The 25,935-nt window shown below is 36.0% G+C and overlaps 3 protein-coding genes and 1 non-coding gene across 4 annotated transcripts; all 4 read left to right on the top strand.

Moving 5' to 3' along the window:
- The first annotated feature begins 7,338 nt into the window (after window positions 1-7,338).
- Window positions 7,339-7,474, top strand: LOC122283603. The gene has a single exon (XR_006231000.1). It is a non-coding gene; the product is annotated as a small nucleolar RNA Z247 (small nucleolar RNA).
- A 7,194-nt stretch (window positions 7,475-14,668) lies between these two features.
- Window positions 14,669-17,020, top strand: LOC122280594. Its single transcript, XM_043091558.1, has 2 exons — window positions 14,669-15,109; window positions 16,521-17,020. Exons 1-2 carry the CDS (start codon window positions 14,836-14,838, stop codon window positions 16,760-16,762), a joined length of 516 nt encoding a protein of 171 aa, XP_042947492.1. The 5' UTR covers window positions 14,669-14,835; the 3' UTR covers window positions 16,763-17,020.
- A 2,370-nt stretch (window positions 17,021-19,390) lies between these two features.
- Window positions 19,391-20,099, top strand: LOC122280593 (SKP1-like protein 11). Its single transcript, XM_043091557.1, has one exon. It carries the CDS (start codon window positions 19,431-19,433, stop codon window positions 20,055-20,057), a length of 627 nt encoding a protein of 208 aa, XP_042947491.1. The 5' UTR covers window positions 19,391-19,430; the 3' UTR covers window positions 20,058-20,099.
- A 3,227-nt stretch (window positions 20,100-23,326) lies between these two features.
- Window positions 23,327-24,089, top strand: LOC122282613 (SKP1-like protein 11). Its single transcript, XM_043094552.1, has one exon. It carries the CDS (start codon window positions 23,371-23,373, stop codon window positions 23,845-23,847), a length of 477 nt encoding a protein of 158 aa, XP_042950486.1. The 5' UTR covers window positions 23,327-23,370; the 3' UTR covers window positions 23,848-24,089.
- The last annotated feature ends 1,846 nt before the right edge of the window (window positions 24,090-25,935 follow it).

Below are 25,935 nucleotides of genomic sequence, written 5' to 3'. Positions count from 1 at the left end.
TGATTGACATTATTGAAATGAAGCTATTTCTTTAAAAAAAAATTACAATTGGTTTTGCACGATGAGGGACCTCCTAGTATATATGTACTTTCTTCATCAACCTTATCTTTTGAGTCTTTGGGTTCATGTGAATATTCATTGCCTATAACACTACAAGAATCAAGAAAAAACAAATGCACATGTCACTATTATAAAGACAAGGTCACGAACATCCCATGAAAAAGAAAGAAATAACAAATATGAGCGAACCTCATATATTCGTTGTTTTTTTTTTTTTTTTGGATAACCATATATGCATTGTTTTAATCTTAGAAACCAAACTCTTTCGCATAACATTATCTTTGCCTAACAAATCATAAAAAAGACATAACAAATTATAACGCTTCAAAGTTCGACCTTCAAAACTGTTGGTAACCATCAAATAAAATAGTAACAGTATGTAGACATGAATAAAATAGGAGCAAAATTTATATAAATCCCACCCAAAATCAGAAACCCAAAATAAATTACACCCAAAATTAGAAACCACACCAAACAAAGCACACCCACTAAACAAACCGTACCATAAACTAAAGAACCGAAATGGATGAAGAGTTACTCAAAAACTAACCTTGATTTGTAGTGTTTTTGAGGATGACGAGATGAAGACGAGGTGAAGGCGAGTTGGAGACGATGGCGACAATGGGGATGACGGCGATGACGGGATGAGGGAGGGAGGCTAGGGTTTTTGGAAGAGAGAGAGAGGGGGAGGGAATCGGGGATTTGGGGGGTAATAACCCAGTGCCAAAGCGATGCCGTTTGGCAATGGGTATGGGTTAACAAAAAAAAAAAAACTCGGGTACTGGGTTTTAAATTTGGTATCTAGCCAGGGAACGCCTAGGTTTTAGAAACCGGGTAAAACTTGGGCCGGAAAAAAATCCGACCCTGTTGCCTAGCCCTATTAATAACCACTTACCTACCTTAATATTATGGAAAACTCTTCTTGCAAGCAATTTGCAAACCTGAACGCGCACTAATGCTGACATGTTGAATGGAACAGTGCATTTCAAAGCATTGACCAATCTCATAAGGAGTTACCTTTTAAGTTGTTCTGGTTGCATCCCTTGTCCAGCATGGTTGTTTTTGCTCCCTAAAACAGAGCAACCCATCTGTTTTTTCCCCTACAACTCCCCACGTCGAGCACAGCAAAACAAGACGACGTTGCCAGCCACAAGACATGACCACCAGGTCTACCATCACCCTGTCCCATCACATGGTGAGTTCCTCCTCCTTGACGTCGTGCTGCCCTTCCATTTTCTTCTCTCTCTCTCTCTCTCTGTAATAAGGCAACTATGAATTCGGCTACTGCTATGGATCTTGCACCAGACCAGATCCTGTGATTGCTGCTCAATATCTCTTTGTTATTCCTTTCCTTGAAATATGACATTTCTTGAAACAAAGATTTTAAGAGTAAGGAGATCAAGCACTTTGTATCCTTTGATATTTGGTGGATAACCAAGAAATAAGCATTTTGAAGCTCTTGGAAGAAATTTGCCTCGACCAATGTTGATTGTGTTGGCAAAACACAAACAACCAAAAGCTTTAAGATGGTTATATGCAGGAGGTTTGTGAAAGAGGATATCATATGGTGTTTTATTGTTTAGGACAGATGAGGGGGTTCGATTTATAAAATGTGTAGCTGTCAATACACATTTAGTCCAGTATGTTAAGGGCAATTTTGATTGAAAAAGGAGAGCTCTAGCAACATTTAATAAATGTTGATGCTTTCTTTCAACTCTGCCATTTTGCTCAAGAGTTTCTACACAAGACAGCTGATGTATTATGCCATTTTCTTGATAAAAGGAAGGCATATTGAATTCTTGACCATTGTCTGTTCTAAGTGTTTGTATTTGAGCATTAAACTGAGTTCGAGCATAAGCAATGAAATTAGCAAGTATGGCTCGAGTTTCTGACTTAGCTTTCATAAGAAAAACCAAGTGAATCGTGTATGATCATCCACAATGGTAAGAAAGAATTTATAGCCAGAATGAGAGATAGTGGAGAATGGACCCCAAATATTACAATGTACTAACTGAAAAGTTTTATTTGAATTGTTTTGTGATACAGGAAAAGATAGTTTCTTTTGTCTAACTAGAGGACAAATCTCACAAATAGGATTATGAGATATCTTTACAGAAGAATCAATAAAACTAATGAGTTTTAGTTTGGCAGAAGATAAATGTCCCAAACGAAAGTGCCATATGTCAGGACTAATAGTAGATGTGTTAGCCAAAAAAGAGCTGTCTAAATCAAGAATTTCCTTATGTGTAGCAGCAGAAAAATTGATTAGGTGGTATAAACCATTTTTGACTTCAGCAAGCCCAATCATCCTCCATTTGCTGCGGTCCTACAATACACATTTGGATTGAAAGAAAAATAAAGCAACATAATTTTCTTTAGTCAATTTGGAAGTAGAAATGAGGTTGACATGAAATGAAGGAACATAGAGAGCATTGTGTAAAACTAAATTAGGGGAGAATTTAGCAGTGCCAGTAAAGATTATAGGAACTGAGTGACCATTTGGTAAATAAACTGAAGAAGATCTTGTTGGAATTTTTTAGAGGTGAACAAATGAGGAGAATAGATCATATGATATGTTGCTCCAGTACCTAATATCCAATGAGAGTTATGTTTTAAGGAGACATTAGCTAAACAAAGGATGTGATTATTACCTGATGTAGAGGCAGTATTAACTGCAGTGTTGGAATTGATAGGAGAAGTAGATAGACTATTAGCAAGAGTAATCAAATTCTATATTTGCTCTTGAGAAAAGAATATAGATGGGTTGTTTAAGTTTTGCTCCATAGAAGATGCAATGTTTGCATTGGGCAATCGTGTAGAATTACTTCTCTTTCCTCGAGGCCCTTTCCATTCTGGTGGATAGCCTTTAAGTTGGAAACACTTATCTACAAGATGTCTAAAAAATTCACAATGGGAACAAATGACATTTGATTTGCCTCTGACTTTGCTAAACTTAACAACATTTGAATAAGTTTGTACTGCATTAGTTTGTGTGAATGGTTGTGCAGCAGCCATAGCATGGGAATCAAGAGGGATATGTACTGCATTAGTTAAAGAACGTTGGCTTTCTTCTTGTATCAATAAGGAGAAAACCTTGCCCATTGAAGGTAATAGAGAGAGAAGCAATAGTTGGCTGCGAATTGCTGAAAAAGAATCATGTAACCCAATCAAGAATTTCATGACATAGTCAGCTTGTTGTTGATCAGCTAGATTCTTCAATACTTAACAGGTACATTTTTCCATAAATCCACAATTACAAGTGGGAAGGGGATGATAACTAACATATTCATCCCATAGTGCTTTGAAACCACTAAAGTACTCAGTGATTGAATTCGAGCCCTGAGAAATAGAACTCAACGATTTTTCCAAAGAAAATACTCTTGGACCATCACTACGCATGTATCGAATCTTTAATTCATTCCAGATTTCAGCAGCATTATTGAAGTAAAGAAGACTATCTCGAATCTTCTTTGTAATGGAATTCATTAGCCAAGAAAGCACAAGATTGTTTGCCCGTAACCAAGCAGTCTTGAGTTGAATATTAGTAGGGTTAGGTTGAGGCAAACTTCCATCAATAAAGGCAATTTTATTCTTAACTGTGAGAGCAATTGTGATGGATCGACTCCAAGCTACATAGTTGTCACCAGAAAAAATTGCAGATACAAGAAGAGCTCTAAGATTATCAAATGGATGCAGGTAGTAGTAACTTGAGGAATCATCAGAAGGATTTCCTAAAGGAGGAGAAGAATCAACAGAAGATTTTGCCATAGAAGCAGAAGAAAGAAACAACAAGAATTCTGGAGAAAAAAAAAATCAAGAAGAAGAAGGAGAAGGCATCGGAATGTTTATGGACGATGATACCATGTGAAATTCTGTAACTTGAAGAATCAAGAACAGAGAAATAGAAATGTGGAAGAAAATTTGAGAGAAAAACTCAATGCAAAGTTCTCATTAAAACTAAATGTACTGAATACTGAATGAATATACTTTCTTTACATCATTTCTATTTATAGACACGTATACTAACTAACATTGCCTAATTTATCTCATTTGCATTTCAACTTAATTTATCTGTCATTTAGAAACCTCATCTTTTCTGTTTAGCTTCCCTTGACTTCAACTCCAAAGTTTCAATCTGAGTTTGTATATTCCAACACAGCTCGTGAAGAAATGAAGTCACAGAAAGCATTCCCCTTCAATTCACAAGACGGGGGGATCAGAGCCGATTGGATTTAGTATGATAGTTCCTGAGGTTGGAAGAACCAGGAAGGATCCTTATTTGAAGGCAGCATTAGATAAAATATAGGTGGATTGACGAAATCCTTGTCATTAGTCATGAATACTCCTTGTGCTAAGTGAAGTGTGACAGCACTGTTTCCTACTTGTTGTAATCGAATGGCACATTAGAATGTATTAAGGCCTTTGCAAAAAACTTTAGTACATTATTATACAGTGCTTATATATGGTTAAGGAGCATGCTTTTGTACACTTGTGGGTGATGTTTTTTCTGAAATTATCTCGTGTTCTAATAGGGTGGGGTACTAACGTTTTACACTAATTGCCACCTTGTTTGAGTTGGGTATAGGAGTAGTTGTGAAGCTACTTCTTTAACTTCTAAATATTTGGATTAAATGGTAGTTTTGTACTGTGTACATTCGATTACGCAGTAAATAGGTGGACTGACGAAATCCTTATTGTTAGTCATGGTTTAGTATCATATCCAATTACACATTAAACTTATTTTTATTTTTCTTAATTTATTTTATTTTGGTTTTATTTTTTCTAAATTAATTGAACTCTTTTACTTATCATTCATATATTATATATTTGATAAAAGAAAAAAAAAATTATGTATGATATATAATGTGAAGATGATGAGTAAAATTTTTCAATTTTAGGAAAAGCTCCCAACATGATAGGTGAAAACCCATTTTTAATGCATGCAACAAAATTCAGCCACGTAAGACATCTAATAAATTTTTATCTATAGTCAGGCCTTAGGTATAACAGATTACTTGATTATCTTTCCTCTCTTTTCTCTCTTTCTCCCTCTCCCACCCAACTTCCTCTCTCTCTCTAAAATATACTCTTCTCTCAAAATTAAATAGATTAAGCACAAAATTCAGTATAGGGGTTGAGAAATAATAAAATTAATAACCACTCACCTACCTTAATATTATGGAAAACTCTTCTTACAATTGCGACTCTGAACGCGCACCAATATTGACATGTCAAATGAAACAGTGCATTTCAAAGCATTGGCCTATCTCAGAAGGAGTTACCTTTTAAGTTGTTCTGGTTGCATCCCTTGTCCAGCATGATTCTTCATTCTTGCTTTCGTCTACGAAAAGGTTTGAATTGGGGACAAAGAATCGAGGATTTTGCAGTGCGAGAATTTCCACGATATTTTCATGAAACAAGGGTGTAGAATGTTAGAGATTTGCTGTTAGGAGCATGACAAGCACATGACGGGGTCGTAGTTTATTACCCATACGGTTAGAAGGGTCTTGGAGTTGTTCAACTTGGAATCCATGGCGATTAATACCAAGGGGTGTGAGGCCTTGTAGGATTTGGTTGAGAACATGGTTGAGGACAACTTTGATTTGTATTATGCACCATTCATGTACAATAAGAGCACTTTGGAGATCTTGAAAAGGTTGGATTGGGCTTTCGAGGCGTTGAGGAATGAGCTCTTCGGCCGATTGCATAAATTCTTTCAAACCTAGGACTTGAAAAACCAACAACCCTGCTAACATTATGTATAGGAGAGGCATCGAAATGGGCATAAGCCTCATTTGATGGAAATTATTTGTTATCAACTGAAAGTGGATCTAGGAGAGCCCACAACGTCGACAGTGGATATGAAGAGGGGTAAGATTATCGGGGGAGAGGGGTGAGGGAATTTGCAGAAAGGAGATGGGTGAGAGATTTAGGTTTTCGTGGGAAGGGATGAATCATCTTGGATTTAGTTCAAGATCCAATTGAGGGCCAAAAATTCCAATAATGCAACAATAGATATGTGGTCAAAGCTAAAAACCAAGAAAAACCGTTTGACTTACGAAAAACCCACCTGCTTGTTCACCTCTGAAACAATGACGGGCGAGGTTGTGAGATGAAAATCAAAAGAAAAAATACTAATAAAGTTTAGAAATAAGCAAGACCCCAACCCATGGCAATGCCACCCAATTCCGCCCAGCACCGCCGTGCTCAATCCCAGATTTTTCTCTGTTTTTGCTCCCTAAAATAGAGCAACCCATCTGTTTTTCCCCCCATAGCTCTACACGTCGAGCACGGCAAAGCAAGACGACGTCACTAGCCGCAAGACATGTCCACCAGGTCTACCATCACTCTGTCCCATCGCATGGTGAGTTCCTCCTCCTCGACGTCGTGCTGCCCTTCCGTTTTCTTCTCTCTCTCTGATCTCTCGGTAATAAGGCAACTATGGATTCGGCTACTGCTATGGATCTTGTACCAGACCAGATCCCGTGATTGCTGCTCAATATCTCTCTGTTATTCCTTTCCTTGTATACATCATCTCTCTGTTATTCATTTCCTTGTATACACCTTAAGCTACAGCTATATAGTCAACTCTTGTAATTCTATATGTACATGAATACAATTCCTCCACTTGACATTGAGGGAGATTACAATATTTGCAATACTGTCAATACTCTATTATGGTATCACAGAGGCAAAAGACCAACGTTTAAGAAAATTCTGCTCCCACGGCGTCCATTACCATTTCGGCTAAGTCCCTCACTTGAAATTCTCCATTTATTATTATTTTTTCTCTTCCCCAAAAAATGTCTCTTTCTGCACCACTTAGCCTACAAAACCTTGTCACCTGCATAAAACTCACTAAGGATAACTTCCTTCTATAGCGAGCACAGATTCTGCCATATCTCAGAGGCCAACAATTAATTGGCTATGTTGATGGAACACTTCAATGTCCTCCACCCACAATTCTTACTTCCAAAGATGATGACACAATCCAAACTACTCCCAATCCAGAATTTTCTAAATGGTACAACCAGGATCAGGTAATCCTTGGTGCCCTCATGTCTACTCTTTCAGAATCCATTATCACCCACATGGTGGGTCTTGAAACATCCAAGGATGTTTGGTGTGCTCTTGAGTGAATGTTTTCTAATCATACACGAGTAAGAGTGGTCGGCATACGCCTTGAATTATCCACTCTCAAGAAGGGCAATATGTCCATGTCTGAATATTACCAACAAGTTAAGACCTCTACTAATACATTGGCAGCAGTTGGTGAACCCCTTCGTGATTCTGAATTCCTCACATATATCCTTCCTGGCCTTAACTCATCCTATAACTCCATTGTCACTTCTATTTCTATTTGAGTTGATCAATTTTCTTAAAGATGCATATGCTCATCTGTTAAGCTTTGAACTCAGACTTGAGAAGCAAAATTTTGCTCTTGATATAGCCATTGGCTCAGCAAATGTAGCCACACCGAATGATTATTCACATGACCGTGGTGGAAGGACCTCTCAATGTTCTTTTCAAAATAGTCGAGGAAGGCACAACCGTGGTTGAGGACGCGGGTCACAAGGGAATTTTTCTGGAGGAGGATCACACCTTGTTTGTCAACTGTGTGGAAAAAAAGGACATAATGCAGTGCAGTGTCATCATTAGCTTGACTTATCTTATCAGGGTACCCTGCCTCCTGTGCAAGCATTTGTGGCTCATCCATAAATATTTAATGATCCAAACTGATACACCGACACTGGCGCCACACATCACCTAACCAATGATTTTCAAAATTTAAATCTTGGTGTTGAACCATTCCAAGGAACAGATACCATCCAAGTTGGGGATGGTGCTGGTTTGCCTATTACTCATATTGGTTCCTCTCAACTTTCTCTTGACAACTCTACTTTTAAGTTGAAGTCCATTTTGCATGTGCCTCACATTAAAAAGAATCTCGTGTCTGTGAGTCAGTTTACGACAGATAATCATGTATTTATTGAATTTCATGATGGGTATTTTTCTATGAAGGACGAATGCACCAAGAAGCTCATGTTCTGTGGCAAAACTGAGGGTGGTCTCTATCCGTTCTTTCCTCCTTGTAAACCACAAGCTTTCTCTTGTCAGCGTGTTCCGTTAGAAGTGTGGCACTCTTGTCTTGGCCATGCTTCATTCAAGACTGTCAAGGCACTCACTTCCAACGCGTCCCTTCTAGTTTCTTCAAATAAAATTCCAGGTGTTTGCAAATCTTGCCAACAGGGCAAGAGTCATTGTCTTCCTTTTTCGCATTCGAGTCATGTGTCAAATGGTCCTCTAGATTTAATTTTTTTGGACGTATGGGGTCATTCTTTTGTTATGTCTCAAAGTGGTAATAAATACTACGTTTCATTTGTTGATTATTTCAACAAATATATGTGGATTTTTCCAATTCCTACAAAATAGTCTGTGTTTCTGGCTTTTAGCTCTTTCCAAAAACACATTGAACGCTTATTAAATCGCCAAATCAAATGTGTTCAAACCGATTGGGGTGGAGAATTTCGCACACTCCACACCTTCTTTGGCCAACACGGCATCACCCATCTCATCTCTTGCCCCCATACTTCCCAACAAAATGGGACGGTTAAACGTAAGCATTGACATATAGTTGAGAGTGGTCTTTCCCTCTTATCTCATTCTTCCGTTCCTATCTCATATTGGGATGATGCGTTCTTCATGGCAACATTTATTCTCAATCGTCTCCCCACCTCACCATTGCATAACATGTCACCTTTTGAAAAAATTTTCAAACAAAGACCTGACTACTCTCTTTTACGTGTATTCGACTGTGCATGTTGGTTGTATCTCCATCCATATAACCACCACAAAATTGAGTTCACCTCCAAAAAATGTGTTTTTCTTGGTGTTAGTAAAATTCACAGTGATTACCAGTGCTTGGACGTGTCTACTGGCAAAATATATGTCTCGCGGTATGTTGTTTTTGACGAAAAACACTTCCCTTTTTCGACTCTTCATGTTGATCACTCTCATTCAGTTCTCCCTCATGCACGCTGTCCTCCTCATAGGCAACCAATTGTCTCTCTCTCACCTTCCATATCTCCTCAGTCGGTGCCCACTTTGGCCCCCATGTCTCTATTGCCTTCAAATCCTTGTATCACTTTGCCTCATGCAAATTCCTCATCCTCATCCTCGGCATCTTCCCCCATTAATTCAGCTCAATATTCTCCCTCTGTATCTCCTCCTACAATTTTGGCATTACTTGCTTCCTCTGATACACCCATATCAACATCCCCTGTCATCTCTAGCTTTGACACCTCTACTTCCTTTGATCATCCCAAGCCCTCTCAATCTGCTAGTCCATCAACGGATCACCCTCCCGCAGCAGGTGCTCCTCTTACCCGCATTCATCCTATGAGTACACGCAGCTAGAAGAATATTGTCAAACCAAAAAAAAATTTTGATGACTGCCCTGCACTGCAGTCCTTCATGGCCAACTTGAGTCCAGTTCCGGATGATCTTGGCTGTTATTCACGGGCTGTTGCTCATGAAACTTGGAGGAAGGCCATGGATGCTGAGTATTCGGCACTTCTACATAATGATACTTGGAAACTTGTACCTTATCAAGAGGGTATGAATTTAGTTGGCAACAAGTGGGTCTACTGTGTTAAAAGAGATTCCAGTGGCAACCCGATTCGTCACAAGGCACGACTTGTGGTTAAGGGCTATCATCAACAAATGGGAATTGACTATGGGGATATGCTCAGTTCGGTGATCAAGCCAACCACCATTCTTTTGGTTCTTATGTTTGCTATTTCTCAGCAATAGCCCATCAAACATATTGATATCTCAAATGTGTTCCTACATGACTTCTTACATGAGAAGGTTTTTATGACTCAACCGATTGGCCATGTGGATAAACAATTCCCTCATCATGTTTGTCGTCTCAAAAAGGCACTATATGGTTTAAAACAAGCACGTCGCACATGGTATGCCCGCTTAAGTTCCAAGTTGCTTGATTATGGGTTTCTTAACTCAAAATCAGATACTTCACTATTTATTTTTAATTCTCGTGGCATACAGCTGTTTGTTCTTCTGTATGTGGATGACATACTTATCACATGATCCTCTCAAGCTGCAGTTACTTCTCTAATTCACTTTCTCAATGTTGAGTTTGCTGTCAAGGATCTGGGCCCCATTCACTTTTTCCTTGGTATTGAAGCTGTTCCTACATCTAATGGCCTTTTCTTGAGTCAAAAACGCTATGTTCTTGATTTATTATCTCGAACCAAAATGTCAAATGCTAAGGCAAATGCCATCTCCTATGTTAACCAACTCCCACCTCTCTTTGTTTGATGGTGCAAAATTTTCTGATCCTAGTCTTTATAGGAGTGTGGTTGGTGCCCTTCAATACCTCTCTCTTACACTTCCCGACATCGCATTCTCGGTCAACAAGGTGTGCCAATTCATGCACAAGCCCACGGATAAACATTGGGCTGTTGTAAAACTCATCTTGCATTATCTTTGGGAGACTACTGATTTTGGCTTATTGCTATGCCCAAGTCCCTCATTCCAACTCTTGATTTTCTTCGATGCTGATTGGCCGGGAGTCCCGAAGACAGAAAATCCACAAGAGGTTACTATGTCTTCTTTGGTCGGTCCTTAATTTCTTGGAGTTCGAAGAAACAACCAACTGTGGTGCGGTCGAGTATTGAGTTTGAGTATAAGGCACTCACAAATGCAACATCAAAATTACTATGGATTAAATCTCTTTTACATGAGCTGGGCATTTCTTCTCCTAAATATCCACGCCTCTAGTGTGATAATATTAGGGCAACATTTTTGTCGGCTAATCTAGTTCTCCATGCATGTACCAAGCATGTGGAAATTGATTATCATTTTGTCCGAGAACAAGTTCAGAAACGGGCTCTCGATGTTTAGTTCCTACCTAGCGAGTCCCAACTTGTGGATGCACTGACGAAGCCTTTACCTACTGCGCGATTTCAGGCTCTTCGTGCCAAGCTGTGCTTCCGATCCCTCCCACTCAACTTGCGTGGGCATAATAAGGCAACTATGGATTCGGTTACTGCTATGGATCTTGCACCAGACAAGCTCTCGTGATTATTGCTCAATATCTCTTTGTTATTCCTTTCCTTGTATACATCATCTCTCTGTTATTCATTTCCTTGTATACACCTTAAGCTATAGCTGTATAGTCAACTCTTGTAATTCTATATATACATGAATACAATTCCTCCACTTGACATTGAGGGAGATTACAATATTTGCAATACTGTCAATACTCTCTCTCTCTCTCTCTCTCTCTCTCTCTCTCTCTCTCTCTCTCTCTCTCTCTCTCTCTCTCAGAACATAGCCACCACCTTCTGTCCCAATGACAAGGCACATACAAGCCAAAACCATCACCTTATGTCCTGCCGATCTAGAATGGCTGATAGCAACTTAGGAAAACATAAATAAGCATCATCAAGTTTATTCTAAAAACACATAAATAAACGAAGTGATGAAGGAGCTGCCTAGGAAAAAAATTGGAACAAATAGAAAAAAAATGAAAAATAAAAAATCAAGCTCACTGAAATCTACAGCAAATGGAGAAAATGGAGATGAAAACCTACGATTTAGGATTTTTCAAGGACAAGAAGATGAAGCTTGAAGTCGACGTTTGTTGCCTGCGTCTTTTCTCTTCTCTTCTTTATGTTTTCTTCTATTTTATTTTCAAATTAAGCATATGACAAAATTGTCCACGCCAGTATCAGTACACATACAGGTGCACAAATTGCTTATATGTAAGGAACTTCCTGACAAAATGAAATCACTTTTAGACTCGTTCTAACATTTTAAAACAAAAATTCTGATTTTCGAATGTGTAAAATGTCTTGTGAAATATCTTCATTGTTTTGCCTAAAAATAATCCAACGCCAGAACGGCAATATTATAGAGCCTGTACTTTTAAATCTTTCGAGATTCAATCCCGTACATTTGATTTGTGAGGCAAAGCTTCAAAGCAAAATATGCACATGAGCTCTATTCAATGGCGTGGCAAGGTGCAATTCGGACAGACAACTAGAGAGAATGTATTTTAAAGCAAGAGAGAGGGGGAGGGAGAAAGAACCCATTAAACATGGGTTAAAAATGAATTTTGTGCTTAATATGTTTAATTTAGAAGGAGAGAAGAGTGTATTTTAGACGAGAAAGTACTATAGAGAGAGAAAATGTATTTTAGAGTGAGAGAGAGCGTGGGGAGCGGTTGGGTGGGGAGGGAGAAAGAGAGAAGATGGGAGAGGGAAGAGAAGTAAGTAATCTGGTAATGTCTGGTTTGGATAGTGGATTGAGTTGAGATGAAAATTTAAAATATTATTTTTTAATAATATTATTATTATTTAGAATTTGAAAAAGTTGAATTGTTTATTATATTTTGTGTTGGAAGTTAGAAAAGTTGTAATGATTAGATGAGATGAGTTGAGTTGAGTTGAATTGGGCTAGGCTTGATAACCAAACGCTATCTAGTTAAAATTTTATTAAAATTCTTAAGTGTTAGAATTTTATTGACTTGTTTTAAAATGATTTTTCATCTATTTTGTTGGGAGCTTTTCCCTTCAGTTTTACATCATGCTATGATGTAAAGTGCATGGGGGCATTGCGCGCGGTGGACTTTGAATCCGATGCTTCTATTTCCACGTTGTCGATGTTAGAGCCTGGCATTGGTTTAGCTAAATGCCAGTGCTCTTCATATTATAGAGAATGTCTACTAAAGTTAGCCTACATTGAATTGGCTAAACACATTCTATCTTGGTTTTAAGCTACAATAAATTCATCCCACTTTCCATACTTGAAGTGAGCTGTAGCACCTTCATATTAATATTTTATTGTTTTCTGTTGCATAGCCGTTTGGGTTTTCCTTCCCACAACATCTCCTTCTTCGCAAGACTTCTCTTCTCTCTTGCACATTCATTTCACAAGACCATCTAATTATTTTTCTTTTCCTTTTCCTTTTACTCTCCCTTCACATCTCCTTTTTGTTTTTCTTCCAGTAAAATTGCCCACAGCTCTCCTTCCAGCAGCTGCTCAGAGTGAAGAGAAAATGATAATATCCCTAAGCCTAACCTTGGTTTTTCTCATTTATGTTGCTCTGTTTCTTTGGGTATCAATAGCAAATTTCGTATACGGAGTACTATTATTCTCCACGTTTCCTTCTTCAATTCCTCTGTGGTCCTCCCACACTTTCTCTCTCATTGGCACACAAGGCACTCACGCACACACATCATATGGTGTAAAATTTAGAGCATTTGGTAGGTGCCGATTGACGGTTTGAACTTTGTTCTGATATTGCGTTTGTTATATCTATCTTGTTTCTCTATCGTTGAGTTGATTTCTTTGTGTATCTTAGCTGAATTCTCATGAATTTATTGGGAATAGTTTGATTAATATTTGAAATGTGCACTTATGGTTGTTGACTGTACATGTTGTGTTGGGTTAAGCTTTTCTGAAATGCCAACGGCTCGCTACCTTACTCTTCAATTCTAAAAGGGGATTGGGTAGTATTACATGTGTTTGTGTGTATACTCTGTCAGGAATGAGTGTTGGGGAAGTTGATTTATTTTGACATTTTAATTTGCTTAGTTTCTTTCTAAAGTTATTCTTTGCCTTTCGAAATATGTCTTGTAGGAGCATCGAATACAAACTTGCCATGGTTCTGTGTTTGTTGCAGTGTATAAACACCTGAACAAGCCAGCTCTTGCCAAATTACTTTATCTTCGAAGTTGTGTCATTCAGGTGGTCTTGGAAAATGATTTTTTCTAAAGAAATGTCCAAAAGACTCACATCCCATCAAATCTCATAAAATAGTTGCATTCTTTACGGCAATTGTTCATATTTGAATCCACCCTCTGTATTTTGTAGGATATGAAAATGAAAATATGCAATATATATATATCCTTGATTTGAATTCAAACTCTATATTTTGGAGGATATGGTTGTTAGAGATTATTGAAGATTATGAAAATAAAATAAAAAAATAATGAAAACTAAAAATTAATTAAAGAAATATAAATTATAAAAAAATAATAATATTTTATTATTATAGAAAATGTTATGACTAATTCAATATATAGTTTTAGTTTTGAATGATTAGTTAAAAATAAAAAAGTTATATATTTTTCAAATTTTAAAGATTGAAACGATCAATCTAATGCTAATGCTCTTACACTTGCAATCTTTTTGAACTCTTCGTGAAAAATGCTCAATCCATCGCTCTCAACTCTTTCTGGAGTTATTGCTGCACAATTTTTTTTATTATTTATATATATATATTTATTTTATAATTAAGAAAATAATTTTTTAATGATATTGTCAAATTTTTATTTTTAAAAAATATATATAAAAAATCTAATTACAAACATAATTATATATATTAATATATACATGAATTTAATATGATTGATTAAAAAATACATTTTATTAAAAATAATATTAATTTAAATTTTAAATATAAAAAAATTAATATTATTATATAAATTAGTTTGCCATTTTATTTATATTTAAAAGAAAAGGAAAAAATAAAGAAAAAAAATAAAAAATAAAGAGGACGAAAAACACTATCGTAGCTGGGAGCGGTGGCTGCAGTGCCACCATCTTTTATGAAGTACTTTTTGAAAGCAGAGACAAAGCAGCAGGTGGGTATCCATTCTCGAGGTTCTTTTCACTGGTGTCTGGCTTCTGCCATCCAGATCTTCCTTCAGAGAGCGAGCGAGAGAAAGAGATAGAGAGAGAGAGATGGGTATGTGGGATTACTTTTACTCAACAAGCGATTTTCTTAAAAGGAATGCTCCCGATCAGACGACCGTTAAGGGCTGGTGCTCGAGTTCTTATGGTATCGGCTCGGCTGCCGTTAACAAGATCGACAAGGCCGTTAGGATCGACGCCCCCCACAAGGTGAAGCAGTGCATGACGAACGAGGAGGCACGGTCCAGGATCGGCCAGGCCGCCACCTATATTGCTAAAGAAGCCGCCTATTATGGCTTCCATGAGGGCCTCAAAACACTACCTGGTCTGATCGATCACACACTCAATCTCTTTTTTAAGTCATGTATTTTTCTTATTTTTAAACGTTATTTTTTTTTTAAGAAGTGAAAATATGTTGAGACGAGTGAAAAAATTTGAGTTAGATGTTTTTTAGTTTTGTATGTTTGGAAATAGGGAAAAACTATTCTGCCCGTGAAATGTTTAAGAAAGTGAAAGGTTTATTTTTTATTTTTTTTATTAAGAAAGTGATTAAAAAAATATAAAAAAAAATTGAAAAAAAAAGCAACGCAGTAGGACTCAGGCTGCACAGTAGCCGTGTCCTTAGGAAATAAAGTTGAGAGAAAAGTTGAGAAATGTAGTGAAAATCTCTCAAATCGAATGTTTCTAAACCCGGAGTAAGCTTTAGTACGGAAGATGAAAAGGTTTTAAATGATAGTTGAAATTTGAATAAAATATCGTTAGAATATTATTTTAACATTATTATTTATATTTTGATATTTAAAAATTTTAAATTATTTATTATATTTTATGCAGAAATTTAATATAATTATAATGCTAAAATGAAATGAGTTGAAATGAATTAGATATCCAAAGCAGTAAGTGATCTTCACTCAAGGGTAATTCCTATGGGATAGGGAGTGATTTTAGGGTAATTCAGAATAGAGCAAAGAACTACGCTCACTATTCAAGAAAAATAGCCCAAAGATATAGAGAATGACAAAAGGTAAACTCTTGTTCAAAAAAGCTATGGTGTGTGCTTGGATTAAAAAAAAAAAAAAAAAAATTCGAGACATACAAATCTGAGAACTTGTCTGGGTAGCAATTTGAGAAATGTGGGTTTGTGAAAATGAGTAGGTAGATTTGCAAAGTTATTGGAATTTAATTCTTTTGATTGTTGTTTTTTGTGTTTCTGGAAAAGTTGTTTGGTTTTTGTGGTTTTATGAAATTGCTACTCTTCCTTCCCTTTTGCTTCTTGTTTAGTTTCTTGAGCTGCAGGTTTTATTGCATTGTAATATAATCAGTTTTCAGTGAATATAATACGTCCTTAGTTCTCTCTTAAGTTCAATATTGCTGTCAACTTCACGGTTCAATGCACCAGCGTGTGGTGGAGCATGCCTGCACGTGTTATGAAAGTGCTTAATCATTCAGGAGGTTTAGTTTTCTTTAGAGTTTTTTTTTTTCTGATTGGAATTGGTTGATGCACCGTTGTACAGACCGGAAAATTTCTCCTCTAGAATTTTTAAAATTTGAAAGTGCTCACTCATGTTTGTGGGCATGTTAAAATTCATATGTTGAAGACTAGACAAGTACGTGGTACATAGTGATTCCTGTCTAGTCTAACTCTGGGTTTTTGTTTGTCTCTAGAGTCTTCAAAATCTTTTACGGGGTTTCAATTCTTGTATTATACTCCTTTTGGGTTTCTGCTGTATTTGCAGGTGGAGCTCCTGTTTCTAACTTACTCAAGCACTTTGAACAGAAGTCTGAGAGTGAGAGTCATGAAGTACGGGAACTGAAGGCATTGCAAACCAAGGTAGTTAAACTGGAGGAAGAGATCAGCATATGTCGGAAACTAATGGGACAAGCCGAGATACAAAAGCCAGCTAGTGAAGAAATGAAGTCACAGAAAGCATTCTCCTTCGATTCAGAAGATGGGGGGATCAGAGCCTTCTGGATTTAGTATGATAGTTCCTGAGGTTGGAAGAACCAGGAAGGATCCTTATTCGAAGGCAACATCAGGTAAAATCTAGGTGGATTGACAAAATCCTTGTTATTAGTCACGAATAATCCTTGTGCTAAGTGAAGTGTGACAGTACTGTTTCCTACTTGTTGTAATCGAATGGCACAATATTAGAATATATGAAGGCCTTCGCAGAAAAGTTTAGTACATTATTGTACCGTGCTTATATAATATGGTTAAGGAGCATGCTTTTGCACACTTGTGGGTGATGTATTTTCTCAAATTATCTCATGTTCCAGTTCCAATAGGGTGGGGTAATGTTTTACACTGATTGCCACCTTGTTTTAAGTATTTTTTATTTATTTATTGGTAAATATGATTTTGTTGATAGCAAGAATAGGTAAAAGACCAAGTGCACAGATCATATACAATAACAACGTCGTCTAAGAATGATGTTCTAGTGATAATTGCTCTTTAAAGTACCTTAATACTGACTTGAGAGACAGAACAAAACATTATTGAATTAAATGGTTTACTTTTGTTTGCTGATTAAAAAAAAATTGGTTTACTTTGTTAATTTATTCTTAAAAATTTTACAAGTTGTTTCGAAGAGGATCTGAACTTTCAATTTGGATGAACTGGTGTGGAGGCTTGAGTAGTCTATTTCCTATGCGGCTCTGCCTTTCTTTGCTTATCTCTAGACTACAAAGCCGCTCCAACTTATAATCTCAAGGATGATAATAATTGATGATGAATAGATTATTATTTTTTTTATATTTTAGTACATGAAAAATATTAGAACCACCAAAGAATTATACTGTGTTTCAACCTGTGATGGGCATATTTTATTATTAAAGGCAATCTTGATGAATCCTCCTCGTAATAGTTCATCTTACAAAAGTTCTGTTTTAAAAAATGAGTTGCAGCGGGGTCATAAACATGCTACAATGGTGGCGAAACTAGAAATTGTGTTAAGGGGCCAACTTTTACTGTGTGACACATTTATGTAAGAAATAATAATAGATACAGTTTTAAAATGTGCACGCTTTTCGCACTCCATTTGAAAAAAAAAAATAGAGTCCTTCATTAAAAATTAATTTTTTTTATACGATTCTTAGATTTACCTACTTTTTTAAAAACGAGTAGGTGGTGCTTGTACTTCTTAGGACTGTAAACATCATTTCTCTTATGTAAATTAAAAAGAGATTGAAAAATTATAAAAACATAATTACAAACTATTTTTCATATAGATCATTCACTTTAAATATTTTTTCTTATGTTTTCATTTTAAATTTTATATTAAGAAATATAATATTGTATAATAAAAAACTTTAAAATCCATGTTAATAAATTTATTATTTATCTTAAACTTAATTTTAATTTTAATTTTAGAGAGACCACATCCTTAAAAGTAAAAATTAAACAAAATTTAGGAACTATAAGAAAAATATTTTTATAGAGCATATGTAAATTATAATTTTTTTTTTGGGACCGTATGACCCACCTATGTCGCCACTAGGCTGCAGAGTGATCCTAAATTTTAGGAGTACATGCTTACTTATAATTTGATGTATGATATTTATTTTGTCAATTTTTTTATTTAAATTTAAAATTTAAAATTATGAATTTCATAATTTTCAGTATGTCAATAACTAATATGCAAAATTATATAATATTTTTGTAATATTTTTTTAAAATAAGCTAACATTTTTAAACTTTAAATATGTTGTTTATAGATTCAAAGATGTCTTGTATTATCAGTTTTCAGTAGTTCTAGACTTCCAAACAATTCACACTTCATTTATAAGAGTTAAAAAGTAATAGAATATTATTTAAAAAAAAGAAGAAGAAGTAATAGAATAAACTTTAGTACCTCTTTATTATATGATGAAAAATAGATAATAAATGATTTTTTCCTCTTTATAATCTATCACGTGATTGTTTGAACTTTGATGCGGAGACCATCACGTGGGAGTTAAAATACATCTCTACGTAAGGGGCTGGTTTGGTTAATAAAAATTAAATTATTTTATCTTATTTTATATAATTATTATAATATTTTTAAATTTAAATAATAATTAATTTAAATTTTTTTAAATTTTAAAATAAAATTAATATTAAAAAATTATATTATAATAATATTTTATTTAACTTTCAACAAAATATCCATCATTTACGTATCCAAACCATGCCTCTTTAGGTGACAATTATAAAACAGAATCATATCTATCCTATTCCAAATTAATGTGATTCATATTCTTCTTCAGGAAGGATTCGTAAAGACACGTTTTTTATAATTTTTTTAAATTTATATAATAAACAATTTAATTCTTTCAAATTTATATAATAAATCATTTAAATTTTTTAAATTTTAAAATAAAATTAATATTAAAAAATTATATTATAATAATATTTTATTTAACTTTAAACAAAACATCTCATCATCTTAAATGCGAATCCAAAGCATGCCTCTTAAGTTAAGCGACAATTACAAAACAGAATCATATCTACCCTATTCCAAATGCGATTCAAATGCTTCTTCGGGAAGTATTGGTAAACGAACGTCTATATGAACCAGACTTCCCCACAAAAGCTGAACGTTCATCATTCCCCCCCAGTCAATTTTAACCTCCAACAAGTTACTGTTTCTTGAGAACATCCAGCGATCATGGCATCGTCGTCGATGCAGAGTACTACTGGCCGGATGCTGAAGTTGAAGAGCAAAGACGATGAAACTTTCGAGGTGGAAGAGGCCGTGGCCGTGAAGTCCCAAATCATTAAGTACATGGTCGAGGACGGCGTTTCTAATGGGACGATCCCGTTGCCAAACGTCGACGGCAAGACCCTGGCCAGTGTGCTTCAGTGGTGCGAGAAGCATGCCGATCCTACTGTCACTGAGGATGAACTCAACAAGTACGACGCTAGTTTTATCGACGTTGATCAGGCTGTTCTCTACGACCTTCTCTTGGCAGCAAACTACCTCAATATCGAGGAGTTTTTGAAACTGGCATTCAAGAGGGTTGTCGACATGATTAAAGGAAAAAGTCCGGATGAGATACGCACAGCCTTCAACATCAAGAATGATTTCACCCCCGAAGAACAGGAAGAAGTCAGAAAGGAGAGTGCTTGGGCCTTTGGCTCCAGATGTATCTCAAATATTTTCTCCTCCTCTTCTTTTTGTTCTTTTGTTCTTTTTTTTTTTTTTTTTCTTTTGTGCGAGAAGCTTGTATTCTTCCTTCCCTTTTGCTGCTTGTTTAGTTTCTTGAGCAGCAGGTTTTATTGCATTGTAATATAATCAGTTTTCAGTGAATATAATACGTCCTTAGTTCTCTCTTAAGTTGAATATTGCTGTTAACTTCACGGTTCAATGCACCAGCGTGTGGCGGAGCATGCCTGCACGTGTTATGAAAGTGCTTAATCATTCAGGAGGTTTAGTTTTCTTTAGTTTTTTTTCTGATTGGAATTGGTTGATGCACCGTTGTACAGACCGGTAAATTTCCCCTCTAGAATTTTTAAAATTTCAAAGTGCTCACGCATATTTGTGGGCATGTTAAAATTCATATGTCGAAGACTAGACAAATACGTAGTGCATAGTAATTCCTGTTTAGTCTAACCCTGGGTTTTTGTTTGAGTCTCTAGAGTCTTCAAAATCTTTTACTGGGTTTCAATTCTTGTATTATACTCCTTTTGGGTTTCTGCTGTATTTGCAGGTGGAGCTCCTGTTTCTAAGTTTTTCAAGTAGTTAGAACAGAAGTCTGAGAGTGAGAGTCATGAAGTACGGGAACTGAAGGCATTGCAAATGAAGGTAGTTAAACTGGAGGAAGAGATCAGCATATGTCGGAAACTAATGGGGCAAGCAGAGATACAAAAGCCAGCTCGTGAAGAAATGAAGTCACAGAAAGCATTCTCCTTCGATTCAGAAGATGGGGGGATCAGAGCCTTCTGGATTTAGTATGATAGTTCCTGAGGTTGGAAGAACCAGGAAGGATCCTTATTCGAAGGCAGCATCAGGTAAAATATAGGTGGATTGACGAAATCCTTGTTATTAGTCACGAATACTCCTTGTGCTAAGTGAAGTGTGACAGCACTGTTTCCTACTTCTTGTAATCGAATGGCACATTAGAATGTATTAAGGCATTTGCAAAAAAGTTTAGTACATTATTATACTGTGCTTATATATGGTTAAGAAGCATGCTTTTGTACACTTGTGGGTGATGTTTTTTCTCAAATTATCTCATGTTCCAATAGGGTGGGGGTAATGTTTTACACTGATTGCCACCTTGTTTGAGTTGGGTATATATAGGAGCAGTTGTGAAGCTACTTCTTGTAAATATTTGGATTAAATGGTAGTTTTGTACTGTTACATTCGATTACGCAGTAAATAGTTGGACTGACGAAATCCTTTTTGTTAGTCACGGATTTTCCTTGTGCTAAGTTAAGTGATCTAATCGAATACTTCCTCCTCAAGAATTAAAAACAATTGTAGATTCTTTTTGTCTTTCTAGTTACTTAGATTTTGATTGCTCTTTTAAGTATTTTTTTTATTGGTAAATATGATTTTGTTGATAGCAAGAATAGGTAAAAGTCCAAGTACGACAAAGATCATATACAATAACGTCTTCTAATAATGATGTTCTAGTGATAATTGCTCTTTTAAGTACCTTAATACTGACTTGAGAGACAGAACAAAACAATATTGAATTAATTGGTTTACTTTTGTTTGCGGATTAACAAAAATTGGTTTACTTTGTTAATTTATTCTTAAAAATTTTACAAGTTGTTTGGAGTGGAACTGAACTTTCAATTTGGATGAACTGGTGTGGAGGCTTGAGCAGTCTATTTCCTCTGCGGCTCTGCCTTTCTTTGCTTATCTCTAGACTACAAAGCCGCTCCAACTTGTAATCTCAAGGATGATAATGATAAGAAAATTGATGATGAATAGATTTTTATTTTTATATTTTAGTATATGAAAAATATTATAACCACCAAAGAATTATACTGTGTTTCCACCTGTGATGGGCATATATTTTATTATTAAAGGCAATCTCAATGAATCCTCCTCATACTAGTTCATCTTACCAAAGTTCTGTTTCGAAAAATCTAGCTGCAGCGGGGTCATAAACATGCTGCAACAACAGTGGGTGAACGTCCAGCAATTGTGTCAAGGGGGACCAACTTTTCTATTGTGTGATACATTTATGTAAAGAGTAATAATAGATACAGTCTTAGGGTATACACACTCTATGCATTCTAATTAAAAAAAGTGGGGGTTCATCATTAAAAAATAATTTTTTTATACGAGTTCTAGATATAACTATTTTTTTTCAAAAAGAGTGTGCGGAGTTTGCATTTCCTAGGACTGTAAACATCATTTATTTTGTGTAAATTAAAAAGAGATTGAAAAATCATAAAAACATAATTACAAACTATTTTTCATATAGATTATTGACCTTAAATAATTTTTCTTGTGTTTTCACTTTAAATTGTATATTAAAAACCCTAATATTGTATAACAAAAAATTTTAAGATTCATATTAATAAGTTTATTATTTCTCCTAAACTTAGCTTTAATTTTAATTTTGGAGAAGCCACATCCTTAAAAATAGATTTTAAACAAAATTTTAGAACTATAAAAAAAAAAAAAAATTAAAGAAAGCTATTTCTAAATATATTGTTGTTTTAAAAATTTTTATAGAGCATACAGAAATTATAATTTTTTTTTTTTTTGAGGGGCTGGGTGGCTATGGCCGCCCCTATGTCGCCACTAGGCTGCAAAGTGATCCTAAATTTTAGGCGTACATGTTTACTTATAATTTAGAGGAATGCTACATAACTTTTCAACACTCTATATTCTATTTTTTTTTTTAATTTTTTAATATTTTTTTAAATTTATTTTTTTTAAATTAATTTAATTCTTTTATTTATTATTTATATATTAAATATTTGATAAAAGATAAAATAATAAAAATTAAAAAAATATGAAGTGTGGAGTGTTGGAAGGTTGTGAAGATTTTTTATATAATTTAAAGTATAATATTTATTTTGTCAAATTTTTTATTTAAATTTAAATTTTTAAATTTCATAATTTTTAACATACCAGTAACTAATACATTTTTTTGTAACATTTTTTTAAATAAAGCTAACATTTTCAAACTTTAGATATGTTGTATTATAGATTTAAATATATCTTGTATTATAGACTTCCAAATAATTCACACTTCATTTATAAGAGTTAAAAAGTAATAGAATAAAGTCAAGCATGAATATTTCTTTATTATATTTTAAATGTTATAGAATATGTTGAAAAAATAGGTAATAAATGATTTTTTCCTCTTTATAATCTACCACATGATTGTTGGAACTTTGATGCGGAAACCCATCACGTTGGAGTTAAAATACAGCTCCACGTAAGTAAGTTACACGAGAATTACAAGACAAAATCATATCTATCCTATTCCAAATGCGATTCAAATTCTTCTTCGGGAAGGATTGGTAAAGGCACGTCTATATAAACCCGACTTCTCCACGAAAGCTGTACGTTCATCATTCCCCCCCTATTCAATTTCAACCTCCAACAAGTTACTATTTCTTGAGAACATCCAGCGATCATGCCATCGTCGTCGATGCAGAGTACTACTGGCCGGATGCTGAAGTTGAAGAGCAAAGACGATGAAACTTTCGAGGTGGAAGAGGCCGTGGCCGTGAAGTCCCAAATCATTAAGTACATGGTCGAGGACGGCGTTTCTAATGGGACGATCCCGTTGCCAAACGTCGACGGCAAGACCCTGGCCAGTGTGCTTCAGTGGTGCGAGAAGCATGCCGATCCTACCGTCACCGAGGATGAACTCAACAAGTACGACGCTGGTTTTATCGACGTTGATCAGGCTGTTCTCTATGACCTTCTCTTGGCAGCAAACTACCTTAATATCGAGGAGTTGTTGACACTGGCATGCAAGAGGGTTGTCGATATGATTAAAGGAAAAAGTCCGGATGAGATACGTGCAACCTTCAACATCAAGAATGATTTCACCCCCGAAGAAGAGGAAGAAGTCAGAAAGGAGAGTGCTTGGGCCTTTGGCTCCTGATGTGTCTCAAATATTTTCTCCTGATCTTGATCTTCTTTTTGTTCTTTTGTTCTTTTTTTTTTTTTTTTTTGGGTTTTAGATTTGCTTTTTTTGACAGAGGAAAACATTTTGAGCAAGCTGTTTCTTAATTGTCTTGTGTTTGGTAGGGATGAAAACTAGAGGTCAGTTCACTGAAAATTTTTAGTATCGATGATGGTTGTAAGTCAATGTAGAAAAATATTTTCTTTGTTTCTGGTTTTCTGTATTTGTCCGACTTACGAAGGTTGTACTCTTCTTTTGGTTGCAAATCTATTTTTTCCCCAGGCTGAAGAAAAAACTATTTTTTCCCGCCTGGTAAAGAAACCAACGGCCAATGCGGCCCAAACGCATAGTCTGTTAAGAATTTCATTTGAACTCAGCTATACATATTTTGCTTCTTTTATTAACTGTATCGTAAAGTTTTGGTTGAAAACTATTCTCAATGATCACAATCCTCAGTCACGTACGTAGAGAACTGTCCATTGTAAAGTTTCTTCAAAATTCAAATTGCACTACTCTACATAATCTTTCTATATGGTCCATTGAAAATAGTTTTTAACCAAAAAATTTATGATAAAATTAATAAAGAATAGTGCTATTCGGAAGGTGTGTGACGTAAAATCCTTTAAATAAAATTATTTTGTTATATAAATTTAAATAATTTAAACTATATATTCTAACAGTTTTTACGGTTCTGTTGTATGCTTAGAGTTTTGGTTGCGAAGAACTGGTAACTACCTTCACTCAAAATTGGACTGTTAATGTGGTTTAGATTAATATCCAAGCCCGACATGTACGTGTGGCTTATCTCACTACAAGAATAAAGCCTTTTTCTAGCCATTTAAAGTTTGATGGAAATAAAATTACTGCAAAAAACCTTTATTTGCAGCAATTTATATGTTGATGCAAAGTTTTTTACATCAAAATTTGAAATTAGTTTTTTGCAGCAATTTTTCACTTTTTACGACAGCTACAGTTTGCTGCAATATTCAAAATATTTTTTCCGGCTCATTTTTTACTTGTTGCAACAAAACAATCGCTGCAATAAAAAGAAATCCTTTTGCAGCTATGTAAATTTCGAAGTAAAAAGTACGTTTTCTTATACTCACTTTTTCCCACCTTTTTCTCTCCCATTTCTCTTTCCCCCCTGTGAGTCCGTGACTTTCTGGTTCGTCGATCTGCAGAAATTTCTTCATGCGGCTTCTCGATCTCCCTCATCTTCTGCTTCTCGATCTCGCTCAATCTCCTCTCCACTGAACGCCGCCGTCGATCCACCATCACCGTCCACCTCCTCAGTCGCTGGCCCCTCTCACGCGGCTTCTCTCTGTCCCAGGTAATCTCCCTCTCTCTTCACCCACAAACCCACAAATCGCCGCCTTCCTCCACGGCGCAGCTCCACCGCCACCCCCATGCTCCACCTCCAGCTACGAAAGGTCCAGAGCCCCGATCCAAGCTCTCCATCTCTCTCCCTGTCGATCTATTCTCCCAACGACGGATCTCGCTCAAGCCGTGTGTATAAGCCCTGCGCTGCCTTCCTCCATGGCAGCGACGGCGCAGCTCCACCGCCACCCTCATGCTCCACCTCCAGCTACGAAAGGTCCAGAGCCCCGATCCAAGCTCTCCGTCTCTCTCCCCGTCAATCTACTCTCCCCCACACGGATCTCGCTCAAGTCGTGTGTACAAGCCACGCAGCTGCCTTCCTTCACGGCGCAGCTCCACCGCCTCCCCTTCAATGCCGCCCACAAACCCAGAAACCCATTTATTCTTAGTCGTTGAGAAAGGACAGAGTTTGGCGAACGAAATATAACTTGTGGTTGATGGGCTGCCGATGTGCAATAGAACTTACAGCGAAATAAATTTGTCAGTCGTTGAGAAACCTGATATATTGCAGCGGCTTCCTTTCAGTATTGCGACGTTACTAATCAACCCAAGAAATTTGCTGCAGCGATTACAAATGGTACTCCTCTACGGCAGTTGCAGCGGCTTCCTCTGTTTTTTCCATCAGTATAAAACGATGGTTTTATATCTGTTTTCCCAACGATTCACGACATCTGCTGAATTCTAGCAGTT

The sequence above is a fragment of the Carya illinoinensis genome, chromosome 11, assembly GCF_018687715.1.
Source record: "Carya illinoinensis cultivar Pawnee chromosome 11, C.illinoinensisPawnee_v1, whole genome shotgun sequence".
Taxonomy (NCBI): Eukaryota; Viridiplantae; Streptophyta; class Magnoliopsida; order Fagales; family Juglandaceae; genus Carya; species Carya illinoinensis.
The sequence above is the reverse complement of the archived record's forward strand: the minus strand, read 5'-3'. Positions and strand labels throughout refer to the sequence as shown.